The 13952-nt window shown below is 36.0% G+C and overlaps 1 protein-coding gene across 1 annotated transcript in view; it reads right to left on the bottom strand.

Moving 5' to 3' along the window:
• BBS2 (Bardet-Biedl syndrome 2 protein) overlaps window positions 1-12769 on the bottom strand; it is a 35118-nt gene extending 22349 nt beyond the window's left edge. The window contains exons 1-7 of the mRNA XM_051218489.1: window positions 12735-12769; window positions 6430-6578; window positions 4818-4881; window positions 4604-4758; window positions 4274-4564; window positions 2924-3028; window positions 1541-1627 (exon numbers count right to left, since the gene is read on the bottom strand). Coding sequence (XP_051074101.1) covers window positions 1541-1627; window positions 2924-3028; window positions 4274-4564; window positions 4604-4758; window positions 4818-4881; window positions 6430-6549 — 822 coding nt within the window. The 5' untranslated portion in view covers window positions 6550-6578; window positions 12735-12769. The remainder of the gene's footprint in view (window positions 1-1540; window positions 1628-2923; window positions 3029-4273; window positions 4565-4603; window positions 4759-4817; window positions 4882-6429; window positions 6579-12734) is intronic.
• Window positions 12770-13952: the final 1183 nt, after the last annotated feature.

Below are 13952 nucleotides of genomic sequence, written 5' to 3'. Positions count from 1 at the left end.
GGAAGCATCATCGATGAACAAGGAGGACCCGTTGTAGACGTAAAGGCGAGGATTGGCAAAGCAAGGGCCGCATTCCTTCAGTTGAAGAACATATGGAACTCAAAACGACTGTCAACCAATATCAAATTCAGAATCTCTGATACCAACGTCAAGCCAGTTCTACTGTACGGAGCTGAAACTTGGAGAACTACAACATCCACCATCAAGAAGGTACAAGTATTTACAAATGGTTGTCCACACAAGATACTCAACATCCATTGGCCGGATTCCATCAGCAACAGCCTACTGTGACAGAAAACAAAACAGCTTACGGCAGTAGAGCAAATAAGAAAAGGACGATGGGAGTGGATAGGACATACATTACAGAAATCATCAAACTGCATCACGAGACAATCCCCAACATTGAATCCTGAAGGGATGAGTAAAAGTGGAAGGCCAAAGAACACATTACGTCGAGAAACAGAAGCTGATATGAAAAGGGTGAATAACAACTGGAAGGAGCTGGAAAGGATTGCTCAGGACAGGGTTGGATAGAGAGTGCTGGTGGGAGGTTTCCGCTCCTTCACGAGGAGTAACAGGCATAAGTAAGTAAGTCGGTTATGCATTATTATACCAAGTTGATAGTTATATAAATTTTTATTAGAGCTACTGACTTGAATGAAAGAATGTTAAGCTTTAAAATGCTCCTCGTCAGACAACCACTGTAATGATACAAATTTTAGTAAACCCTAAAAAATGAGTGATTTATTAGATATCTCTATTAACAAAATTCGTATTGATCATCTTTTTTAAAAAAAACTGAATTAGTGATTCAACCGGATAGGAAGAAAAATAAAATAATTTTCTTAACTATACAAACATTTGACTTCTGAGGAATATGTGCACAGGACAATTCGATTCATCTTTTTACCTTACTATTCAGACTCAAATAGGTAGAATTAACACGGATCGAAATAATCTTGTATCGTTAACTGAAATTATTAACAAACTCACTATTTAGTGTCTTTAGTCAAAACTGAACAGTACATAACAATTGATGACAGTTTATTTCATAGTAGGCATTTTGAAATATTATCAAAATAATTTGGTGGCTGTATCACTATTCTAGAGATGTTGACCTTGTATTGAGGATTGATTCTTTTATTTATTCCCTTCATCTCCATCCACGTTTGACAACGGAGCCCTAACATATGTATCAAAATAGACGGAAGCAGATGTAAAAGTGAACCTTTCTAATATACAAAACCTTATAGAAATGTCTTTTATAACTTAAACTGCATAATAAATAAATAATACCGTTTAAAATTATATATAGATGGTTCACTTTATATTCTAAAAGCTCATGAATAATAAAATGTGGTTTACTCTCGTTGATGAGTCTTGAATACAGCAGAAAATCTGTGTTTGATTTTATTGCTAAGCATTATCAAGCACTATGATGGAAATTAACTCAAAAATGGTGTTTAAAGATATAATTAGCGAAAACAGATTCATTTGTGATAAAAGTTGAGATATGACGATAAGTAGATAAAAGACTTACTTTTCCATTGTTCCAACCACAAATTAGTTCTGGATATCCATCATAATTTATATCATGACTGACAAAGCAGATAGGTTTGTTTTTTGACTGAAATAAGTAAAAAAATGATTTGTCTGATCATTAAACTATTGTTTAATTTAAATTAGTAATACACATACATCAGATAAAGTTTTTGATGTAGTTTCGTTCTCTGAGCTGGTCAGTTTGGTCGTGGAGCTTTCGTTGTCCTTCTGAACAAAATCATTAGCACAAATTCATCCACCTGGGCTAGAAATTATCTCCACTATCTCAAAATCATATGAAATTTAGAAGATCTACATCCTCTCATCTATATATATAGATAGATGAATTGGAGATACCATTTCTACAGAAATGCAGTGGACTTTATTCTTCTTCTGAACATGAACTACGCAAGTGAGTATTATAAGTATTTTGACTAAAGAGATTTTCGGAATCGACTATAATGGTTTATTTACTACCTATTACTACTTAAAGTCAAACCATACGAACTAAAAACACGATTCTTTACACTGACTTCATTCTTAGTTATTGCAAAGGATTTTCAGAAGACGGGAACAAGAATTAATTTCAGACGGAAATTTGTTTGTAGTGAAAAGTATAGCGACACATGTGCAATTGAGTTTAGTTCAGTCAAGGTCTTTTGTTGACCTACTTAATGGACAAAGTCATCCATGCTATAACAACTTGTTGTACTGTTATTATTATTGTGCTTGTATGAAATACATATGCTTGAACATTGTTTAGCGCCTACGCATGTATTCATTATGCTAGCTTCATTATTAACTGCTTAATCTATTCGCTGACTCATCCATTTTCCTATATATATATATATATATATATATATATATATATATATATATATATATATATATATATATATATATATATATATATATATACATTTGCACCCATTCACTATAACTACTCGCTACTGCTACTGCTACAATCGTAGTTCGCTTGCTCATCCATTTTGCCTCTGCTATCTGGTCCGAATTATCTGCTAAATAAACTGTAGTAGCTGCTTCTTTTTGCCTTCTGATTTCAAACATCGTTGAAGATTATACGATAACGGTTCGAGGGTGATTAGTTATCGAAGCACAGCCACTACAAAAGGCTGGATTCCATTAACAGCTGGATGATATACACGTCACTAAATAAACAGACTGGTACACAGATAATAATGTACTTCTTCACAATGCTTTGAAGATAAATTCTGTCACTCATCATTCGAATTGTGAAAAACATGTTTAAGGAAAAGGATGGTCATTAAGCCACTACAAATTATTGTAATGCTATTGTAAAATATACTTTGACTTTAATATCTGATAAGAGATTTGATCATTCAATACTTGAACTACTTACTTTAATACGCCATACACGATTCACTCTGTTATATACACCGATAGTACCATTTCGCAAACCATAACCAAAATACTCACCACCAAGTGAAATAAGTTTTATTACTGCCTGTTTAAAAAGTATTTACAGAAAAAGTAGGTATATTAGTCATGCTAAACAGTAATAGACTCTGTTATTCAGAATCTTAGAATGAATAAATATTATCTTACATGATTTATTCATAGTATAAAGTATCAATCAGTTAGCAACAACGTAGAACGTCGTACGCACGTACATCAATTCAAGTTGCCACACCATATTAGCACAGAAATACAATTGCCGATTCAAATCCCATAGTAGTAGAGGTAGTAAAAGTATAGGGAGAATCGCATCAAGAACATGCTTGCATTGTTGCTTAGAGTGGTCAGAAGACCGAATTTTTCAGCGTCTTCACCAAATAGAACTATGTCATCGACATGTTCTAAGTCAACAAGTGAATCTCTCGGTAAAAGTTCAACTCCTCGAAATTTAGATGAGGAAAGTGTCAGCTCTAAAAGCACGTCAACGAAAAAGTCAAACAAGAAGTATAGTTTTTAATGAAAACATTTATTTGGTTAGCTGTCTATTAGAAATAGATGAGTCGGCACGCCCCTAATTTAGAGATTGTTTTATTGAGTTACCTTGTTACATAAACATTCAATACTGGTTTCTATTCAGGTTTCAAACTTATTTTGTTACTATTGTTGTGTGTGATAAATTAGAAAATTACAGATTGTGAATTAGTTTAAGCAAAAAACGAGTCAATGAAACCCTGATTAGTAAGTTTTTAACCTCAAAAATTAAGTAAACACTAACTGAAATAAACATTGAGAAAGAGTGTATTTGTAAAATCTCAGCAAATGAATGATTTTACAAATACATTCTTCCTCCTTAATGCCTCACATCAACTCGGTGTCCAAATACCGTGAAACTAATCGATCAATTTTACACGAAAATTCATATATACTAACTTAAATAGATTTAATTACTCCGAGTTCAATGTGATAATCTACGTCCGTTTCGGCAGTGAATTCAAAACGTTAAAGGATCGATGAAAGTCGGTTGAAGCTGGAAAAATAACCGACTTTCATGTCAACTTAGTAATTGCTTGTTAGTTTAAGAAAACAATCTTTCTTTTTCAAGACCTACTTTATATGTCCCTACTACTGAACGTTCAATAAGAACCGTTAACAAAATTCTTATCCCGGATAGATAACAAAGATTTTTAAAAATGTTTGGAAATACTATAAACTTGATAAATCTAGTCACTTATTTTTCATGAAATTCATAATACGTATACAAAAATTTACATTTGTAGGTAAACAAACTACTAACATCTGTTTCTGATATTTCATGAATAATTAATTCATTACGAAATATACGTATTGTATAATCTTCAGAGCCAACAACAATATCATTGAGATATTCTTCATCGTTCTCATAAGATAAACAAGTTATTGCAGATATTCTATCACTAGTTACAGTCCAAAATAATTCTTTGGCTGAATAATTCAATCCAAGCAATGAACAATGACCTCCAATAAATATAATATCAGTATCTTTATAATATTTATACTGTTCATCGAAATGTTTGTAAAAAATTGTGTTTACACCATTATTTTTTAACTAAATATTAGATCATTAATGAGAGAAATTGATGGTTACTTCTTTCCAAAATATATCCACATTATTTATTGAATCATAGATTAGAATACCATATTTCGATCCAATTATTAATAAATCATTTTGATTTGAAATATGCTCAAATTTGCCTGTATGAATTGCACATATTGAATGAATATTACTACATTTAATAAAATCTATAAAATAAGAAAAGATATACAAAAAAAACTGTTTAAAATAATATACTGGTACTTACCTTGGGATAAGATTTTAGTGATACCTTCAGAAGAATGGTAAAATTTTGGATTATAAATGTAAACCTAAAGGAATGTACGTGAAACATATGATATATCATCTAAAATCATAAATCAAACTAATAATTATGTAACTAATTTTGCCTCATTTAGTTAAAATATTTGATAGTCACATTTCAAAAATTAAATGATTATTCGCTAATTATCAAGAGCACTTTATTAATGTGGGGTAGACCTACAATTTCTAGACAAACTTTGAGCGACGCTAAAGTGATCATTAGATAATTCTTCTACTTACCAGTTCCAAAAGAGTTATAAATCAATATGAGGAATCAGGATTAAGATTTAGCGTCCAAATTTAGGGTTATGAATTAAGGTACGGTTTTTCATCACCAACTGGTATCAGCTGTACAACTGAAACACCATTTAAATATGTCAATGAATGAATGTGTGCCCAAATAAAATACTTTTTATCTTTAATTTCATTGGTTTAACCATAACAGTAGTCTGATTTAATGTTGTATTATGAACACAGGTTGTTCTCCGACAACCATATCTTTGGAGAACGCGTCTAGCATATTTTAGTAAAGGAAAACATGGAATTATGAAGCCATCTAATTTAGAACTTATAATTAGTTGTAAGCATTAAGGATTATGTACATTATTCAGTAATCCCTATAGAATCAAATTCTATCTTTTTGTAAGTGTAAACTCAACAATTTTCATTCGAATGTTCTTCACTAAAATTTACTTGTCGTCCACCTGATTACTGTTATGATATTAAAACATTCACCCATACCCCATTCTCCTTCACAATAACCTCCGTCTACTTACCTGGAAACATACACTCTGGCGTTTACATGTAGCTGTGCCCATGACCCTCAATTTCCTTTAGCCCACAGACCTTTTGTTCGGCTGCGAAGATTGATTTAATATGCTTCCTACTGGTATTAGCTGTGCCCCAAGAATCCCGATATTTTTTAAAAATTTGAATGAACTTAGTTCAGTTTAATTTGGACAGATTGTAATCACAATAGACTACATATATATTTACAACGTGCTTATTTCCTACCTACTAAATAGTTGCTGTAACTTCAGTTATTTATATAAAAAATATTTAGTTGTAAATTAAAAATAAAGTTGGTTCATGCTAAGTAATGGAATATATTTTGATGTGGAAAAATCACACTGTTATTTTCACCCATGCTTCGAAACTACTTACTTCATGATCGTTATGCATAACATAAGTTTACGCATGAAAGCGCAGCTACTGTCTTATCTTAAATATTGCTGGAACTTTAGTGGACAGAGTATACTTAAATTTTAACTATTATTCGTCTAGGGATTGATAATCGTTTTGAAGAATAGAATTTCGGAATATAAAGAGTCACAGTGCAGAGATCTATATCTACATGACTATCGATCTCACGAACAACACAAAAATGGGTTTATTATGTAACTTTAGTCCATAATGCATCGATTCGCCTGATAATTTGACCTTAATAAACGGACAAAAATCATAGATAAAAGTGACGACTTGAACGCCAATAATTTGAATTATTACAAAATACGGAAGTAATGATTAAAAAAAGAAAAATTTATTAAAACAATTACTTTATCTGAGGAAGTAACAAACGCAAGCACGTGATGATCACTGGTTAATCTCCCAAAGCAGACAAGTCCGGGAAAGATTTTGAACGATATTTTGTCACAGAAGACATTTTCAGCATTCATTAGAAAGGAACTGCGCTAAATAGTCTTATCTAACAAGGAAAAATACTTGTTATACCAGTAAATTTCAAACACAAAACAAATATAGGCACGTTTAAAGATATGGGATACGCATACATTGAAATAAACGTTTGGCAGAAGAGACACACCTGTGAAGTGTACGTCAGATAAAGCTTTAAAGATCCAGTCTTGATCTTGTTGGAGTATTTGAAAAACCAATCACAGTGCAAAATTGGTGAGTATATGTGTCGACTAGCCTTTAAAGTTTAACTTTGTGGAAATAATCACAGAGGATTAGCAAAATGGTCTACGTTGAAGAGTTATTCACAAGGAATGCAGGTTACATCCAAAAGAAGACCATTTACTGTAAAAAAACAAGTGACTTTATATCAGTGACGACCGTAATTTATCAAAGTTAAACGAATCTGCCACTTTATTGAGGGAGTCCACTATTTTATTAGTACAGCAGCAATCTAAGTAAACCATCAAATAATGAAATATGGATTAGCAGGTTATTGTTTGAAACATTCCAATTTTAACCACAAGTCACACATTCCAACTCTATCTCACCTATTATGTCCACTCAATCGAGGAGCATCACTAGCACTTAGAAATAAAATGCACCTCATAACTTAATGCACACACGTACACCTGGTAGTTGAGTTGCATTACCGTAAAGGTTGATTTGTTTTAGCTGTTCATCGCGATTCAGGATACTAATAGAGTTCAAGGCCTATTGTTATGGAACTTTTTATTTATTTAAACGTAAACTAATGAATCTCTCTGAATCGTGACTCCACGTATTCAAAATATTATAGTGAGCTTTTTCATGTATTATGTTTATTTGTCAGTAGTTTGTCGTCAGTGAAAATCACTGAACGTTTTGTTTATATTCAACTTCATGCAACAAGATTTCTTACGCTGGTATTAATACATTTTATAGTAAACGAAAGATCAATCAATTAGTCACCAGTCATCATCAAAGTAGATCCTACTTCATAACGGTGTCCTCGTAACTTTTGCTTTATTTATGACTGAACCTCAGCTAATAAAATGATGAGACCAGACACACACAAGCCAGCATCAAAATGTATATCAAGCGTGGGCATGATGCACATAAAACAACAATATGCAGTAGTTGGCACCAAGTTCACAGGGTTTAGCTTCAAATTTCGGATGACTGAGTTTAACAGACTTCATTTTTATTGCATCGAAGAAGTACAAATTTTTAAATTACAATTTAAAAAGGACAGTGGTATTTTTCCTCGCTGAGTAAATTTCATTGTTTTGATCGTTTATTACGTATCAAGACTACTGTTTTCACTTTAATTGAATTTATTTCAGTTAAAGTATTCGACTAGAGTATCGTTTTTACTGTTCTCTCAATTAGTTTTGTCGTTGGTACTCTTGAGTACCTCTTTTCCAAGTGTATCTGTTAGTACTTTTGGTCCTAGCAATCTACAGCTCTTCACTTTTTTGGTCATTGATAATTTTTTTTTGTTTCTGGGTATCATCGCATATTGAAAAAAACCCCTCCTAAATGACCGGACAGTGTAAAAAAAGCAGTTGCCAACGTCCGGGTTGTCGTTATCCTGTTGAAAGCGGCATGCAGTGCGACGAGTGCAAAGGCTGGTACCACGAAGTTTGCACGAACTTAACGCCTGCTGCTTTCAAACGGTTCAGTAAGAAGGGTTGTGTATGGCTTTGTCAACAGTGCTGCTCGGATGCAAACAGCTTGTTAACCGAGGCCATCTCACTGGTTGATGCTGCAAAGAAGTGTTTTAGCAAGCATAGTCGGAACGCGTCAAATAGCACTCGATCTGTTGACACGCAAATCAACGTGAAGGAAACTAAGGTTAGTCCGATGATAGATGACTCACGCCCGTCAAAGAAGGAAAAGCAGTCTCCAATGAGGCCTGCCTTAAACAAAAGCTCAAGAAAAGTAGGGTCTTCTGTTCCCCGTCTCCCAGATGGGATCCAACAGGAAACACCTAGAAGCCGCAATCGCAAGGCTCGATCGGTTTCAAGCGGTAACCATAACCCGACCTCTCAGGTCGTCGACAACCCCAAAATCCAACACTAGGTTTGACGCAACTGTTATTGCTTCTACCAGCACCGTTGACGAATGGGTACAGGTTGTAAGGAAGAAAAGTAGGGATATAAAAGGGAACCCTGCCCCCGTAAAAGTAGTTGAAAAATCGAAAGCTGATCATAGCGACAGATCAGCTATTTTTCATAGAATCAAGGAGAGCGAGAGCTCTGAACCTAAAGCTCGCTTTGAGCATGACATTGTACTGATTAGGCAGCTGCTTAATCAACTCATGCCTCAAAATATGACCGGGGTCACCTTGCTAAAGGTGTACAGACTAGGGAGTCTAGCGGACTCGAAACCAAATCATTCCAGACTGCTTAAAGTGGTATTCGGCTCTTCGAACGAACGTGACCTGATTTTACAAAATGGACACAAATTAAAGGGTTCAGGAGTCTTTATCCGAAAGGACCTACCGTTGGCAGACCGTGTTAAAAGGCGGGAAGCCGAGAAAGAACTACAACTAAGGTTAGACGCTGGCGAAAAGGACCTGAAAATTGTAAATTTTCGGGTTGTAAGACTTCGACAGAGAATGATGCCGAAGCCACTCTGGGTGAAGCACGAAGGCACTTAAACAGGCTTTGGATCTGTTACACCAACGCACGAAGCTTACTTAATAAGCGATCGGAACTAGGTGTACAGATTGACTCTACAAAGCCAGACATAATCGCAGTAACAGAAACCTGGCTGACACAGGCTATAGACAGTATGGAACTTGATTTCGAGGGTTTTACGTTAGTAAGGGCCGACAGAACACAAAAGCGCAAAGGAGGGGGAGTAGCTCTATTCATTAGGAATGCTATCCCATTTGCCATTATAGATAGTGTATCCCATGAAAGTGGGACGTGTGAATTAGTTAGTCTTCGCTTAAAATGCAAGGGACAAGAGCTGCTGATTGGTTTGGTCTATCGCAGTCCAAGCTGTGAAGTAAATGAGATCCTGTTAAACAGTCTCAATACTTGGTCCCAAAGTGGTCGATGTCTAATCCTAGGGGACTTCAATGCACCTATGGTAGACTGGGAAAATCTGCAAACTAAATCGTCGGAGAATTCTTTCGAGCAGGAACTAGTTGATGCGGTTATCACATGTGCTCTAGTGCAACATGTGAAAGAAGTGACAAGGTACGATCCGGACGCTGAATCATCCTTATTAGATCTTGTACTGACTCACTATGAGGATGATGTTGTGAACCTCCACCATATGCCACCCCTAGGTAAAAGTGACCACGCAGTTTTAACTTTCGACTTCCACATAACTGCCAGTCACGAGCACGCGTCAGTCCAGTCCAGACCCAACGTCTGGAAAGCAAACATACCAGACATCATGCATTCAGCATCGCTAATAGATTGGACAATAGACCCAGAGTCCTCCATTGAAACGGCCTAGGACGCATTTCGAAATTCATACTTAAAAGTTACCACACCTCACATCCCTTGGACTATACCAAAGGGGCCGAAAAGCTCACCACCATGGCTCAGTAGGGAGTTCCGTATCCTTCTCCGTAAGAAAAGGAAAATGTGGGATAGATTTAGGTTACTGGGGACTGATGAGTCAAAATCTCAGTATCGAAAGGCTCGGAATACTTGTGCCTCGACCCTCCGTAAGTCTAGAAAGTTGTACGAAGAAAAGATTGTTAAGGACTCCGTAGAATGTCCTAAACGCTTGTATTCTTATATAAGCCAAAGGACAAAGAGAAGAGGAAATATTCCTGCTCTATGGGGAGACAGTACTGCTTCATCATTAGTGGAAGACGACTTTGGTAAGGCTCAAGTGTTCTCGAACTACTTTAGCAACGTATATACCATAGAAGCGCCCTTCCCGTCAGCGTATACAGATCCCCCATACATACACTGGATAGCGTGACCATTAAAGAACTCGATGTCTTTGGTCTGCTAAATAAGCTTGACATAGGCAAATCCATGGGGCCCGATGAATTACATCCTAGGCTACTGAAGGAATTATCTAACTTCGTTGCAAGCCCTTTAAGTACATGCTTTAACCTATCCGTTACGCAGGGTCGTTTACCAAAAGACTGGAAAAATGCTATAGTAAGTCCTGTCTTCAAGACAGGTACGAAACACAAACCTGAGAACTACCGCCCCGTTAGCCTAACTAGTGTGGTTGTCAAAATCTTAGAAAAGATTATTCGGAAGGAGCTGTTTAAGTATCTCGATAAAAATCGGATCCTCTCGGAGAAGCAGCACGGCTTCAGAATAGGTTACTCTTGTCTCACTAACTTATCAGTGGCTCGTGAAAGCTGGTGCGCTCTTAAGGACCAAAAGCTACCTGTAGACGTCGCCTTCATTGATTTCAGCAAAGCTTTTGACAAAGTTCCGCACAACCGGCTGTTATATAAGTTAAGAAATGTAGGGATTGGAGGTAATTTATTGATGTGGATAAAAGACTTCTTAGTTGAGCGTCAACAAAGAGTAAGGGTGAACTCAAAGTTATCTAGCCGGGGAACTGTGCTTTGTGGAGTGCCCCAGGGTACAGTTTTGGAGCCAGTGCTATTCCTCTTGTATGTAAATGACCTTCCTTGTCTCCTATCATCATCGGTCTTGCTATATGCTGACGATGTCAAGATATGGAAAACGATACGATGTAAGAGTGATAGCTTAGAACTTCAAAATGACCTGAAGAAGTTATCTGAATGGTCTCAAACATGGCAGTTGCCGATAAATACTTCCAAGTGTGTTGTGATGCACATCGGTCATCAAGGCACAGATACATACACGATGAATAACACTGAGCTACCTGTCGTCCAGACATATAATGACTTAGGAGTTATCATTAGCCAAGACTTAAAGATTACTGCACACTCCCGTGCAATAGCCGCCAAAGGTTTTAGAACGTTATGGTCAATACGTAGAGCTTTTAGTCATGTCGACGCCAAAACGTTTTTGACTTTGTATACAGTGTTCGTACGTCCCAAACTTGAGTACTGCATACAAGCGGCTAGCCCTTGCTTAAAAAAAGACAGTGAGCTTCTGGAAAAGGTTCAGAGAACGGCGACTAAGCTGATTCCCGGAATAGCGAAGCTTCCGTATGAATCTCGACTGGCCAAGCTGAACCTTTTCCCGTTGTCTTATCGCAGAACTAGAGGCGACTTGATTACAGTCTACAAATTGCTTAGTGCCAAATTTGCACCTGATATGCCCTCATTTTTCTTGTCTTCCAAAACAGAGAATTTACGAGGACACTCCAAAAAACTTCATAAGCCGAGAACAAATTACTTGTCAGCTTACCATCGACTTTCCCATCGAATCATCAACGAGTGGAATTCACTACCTCAGCACGTGGTTGAGGCTCCATCCGTCGACTCTTTCAAAAGAAAGTTGGATCAACTGAGAGACCACCATTGCCAGGACTAACATAGGCCATCGAGCCTCCTGTCCTTCCCAAACTGAAACTGAAATTGAAACTGAAATGTCTACAAGGAATGATAGAATAAACACCTTTCCAATTCGCTTATCGGAATACTAGCGTTTGAGGTAACAATATTGTTACCTCCGAATATTCGGAGCTTTTTGAGGCTAATTTGGGAGAAAATTCAGGGCTCGTCAAAAGTGAGTAGAAAGTCCAGAATTCGGTGAATTTTCGGAAAAATTTGACCTGTGTAAATTTCCTAGACGTAAAAGCACACTTGTATAAATCTTCTACCACCCTTCCAAAAAAATTAAAGTATTTAATGGAGCACTTCACTGCCACTAACAATATATTTTGTAGTTTAGCTTTAAAAAGTAAGAGTCAGGGTTTTCGTCATGAATTGACAGCATTTATAATATGATATCTGGATATGCAGATTTATCGACAATGCCTTGACACCCTTCCTTCTACGAGCCTAAAAAGTCTTGTAATTGAGAATAATATTAGGAATTAATAAGTTAGAAAATAACAAAGCTTTACTGAACATTTGACTATGTGTTGAACTATACAAAGCATTTAAATGCTTGATGAGGTCTAACTCAAAAACCTGGTCTCCGAACAGGTATATTTTGTAATTAAGCTAACAAACCACCTGATATTTACGTTTTTGTTGTGTATCAGATATTTTGACTGGTTATATTCATTCCAAGCGTTGAATATAGTCAATTCTTACCTAGATACCAGTCACTACGCTTCAAGTTTTGCGCGCGTTATGTTAATTAACCTAAGGCCATCGGTATAGTATACTTCAACAATATTGCTTCTTCAATAAATCAGACTATGTCAGTATAAAATAAAAGTCATCCTATGGTTTGAATTAACTCTTCCATGTTAGCAAAACTTTGAAGGACCGAGGTGAAGGTGAGGGAACGAGGTATAAATTAGGCTTCGGTTTTTTGCGTACATGTCACAAGTTATCGAGTATATTTGAAGTCTTTGATGATCAGTTGTTGACAGTAATTTTGCCGATCCACGTTAGGTTTTGCAATTTTTATGTTCACTGCATACCAAATCTTCTTATTTTGGGGAATTTTGAGTAAATTCTTGGGTTTTCCCTAATGCCCTGAGAACCTTGGTAGTCTCCCAATCTCCCAGATTCGCAAACGGTTTGAGCCAATTTCGGGGAAACTGAGATAGAAGCTTTGATGATTTTTTTATGGAAATGGTACGGAAAACCTAAAATTTCCTAGGGTATAGAGAAAATCCCCAAGGTTTTGAGTATATCCTTAAAATGATTCAGAAAATTTTGTGTTTTCCCCAATATTTCCCTGTAATCTTATGACGGTTTGAGGATTTCCCCACAAATTTCCCCAACCTGATGGGACACTTACCAAACTACTTTCGATTTTGAAGAAACCCTAAAATTTGCCCAAAATTCTCTAACGTTCCACCGAAAATTAAGATTGTGATTCATCAAAGTTAGGTGGATTTTCAAAAAAAACCTCTAATTGTTATACGATTCTGGTGAAATATTGGAGAAAACTCTAAATCCTTCGAAATCTTTGGAACTTTTCCCCAGACTTGGGAAAATTGTGCGGCTTTTTTGCCATTTCCTTAAAATTTCTCCAACGTTTTCTAATGCGGCTTCCCCAAAATTTAAACAAAACGGATAAAGTTTTCCCTAAACAAAGAGAGAATAGGCAGCTTTTTCCCATTTTATCAATATTTTAACGTAGTTGTTGTTCAAAATCTGGAGGAAAACCAAGCCAAATGGAATGTGCTTATTTGTATCAAACTGAACGCGTGCAAGTGAAATGTACTATTTATCAGGTCATAGATATACTGAAATTAGATATTTTCATGCAAAGTTGACTTAAAAACCTTAAAATATGATCTAACACTCCAAATGATGTGAGCGAACAAAGATATATGATAAATAAAAATAATATAT

The sequence above is a fragment of the Schistosoma haematobium genome, chromosome 1, assembly GCF_000699445.3.
Source record: "Schistosoma haematobium chromosome 1, whole genome shotgun sequence".
NCBI classification, from domain to species: Eukaryota; Metazoa; Platyhelminthes; class Trematoda; order Strigeidida; family Schistosomatidae; genus Schistosoma; species Schistosoma haematobium.
The sequence above is the reverse complement of the archived record's forward strand: the minus strand, read 5'-3'. Positions and strand labels throughout refer to the sequence as shown.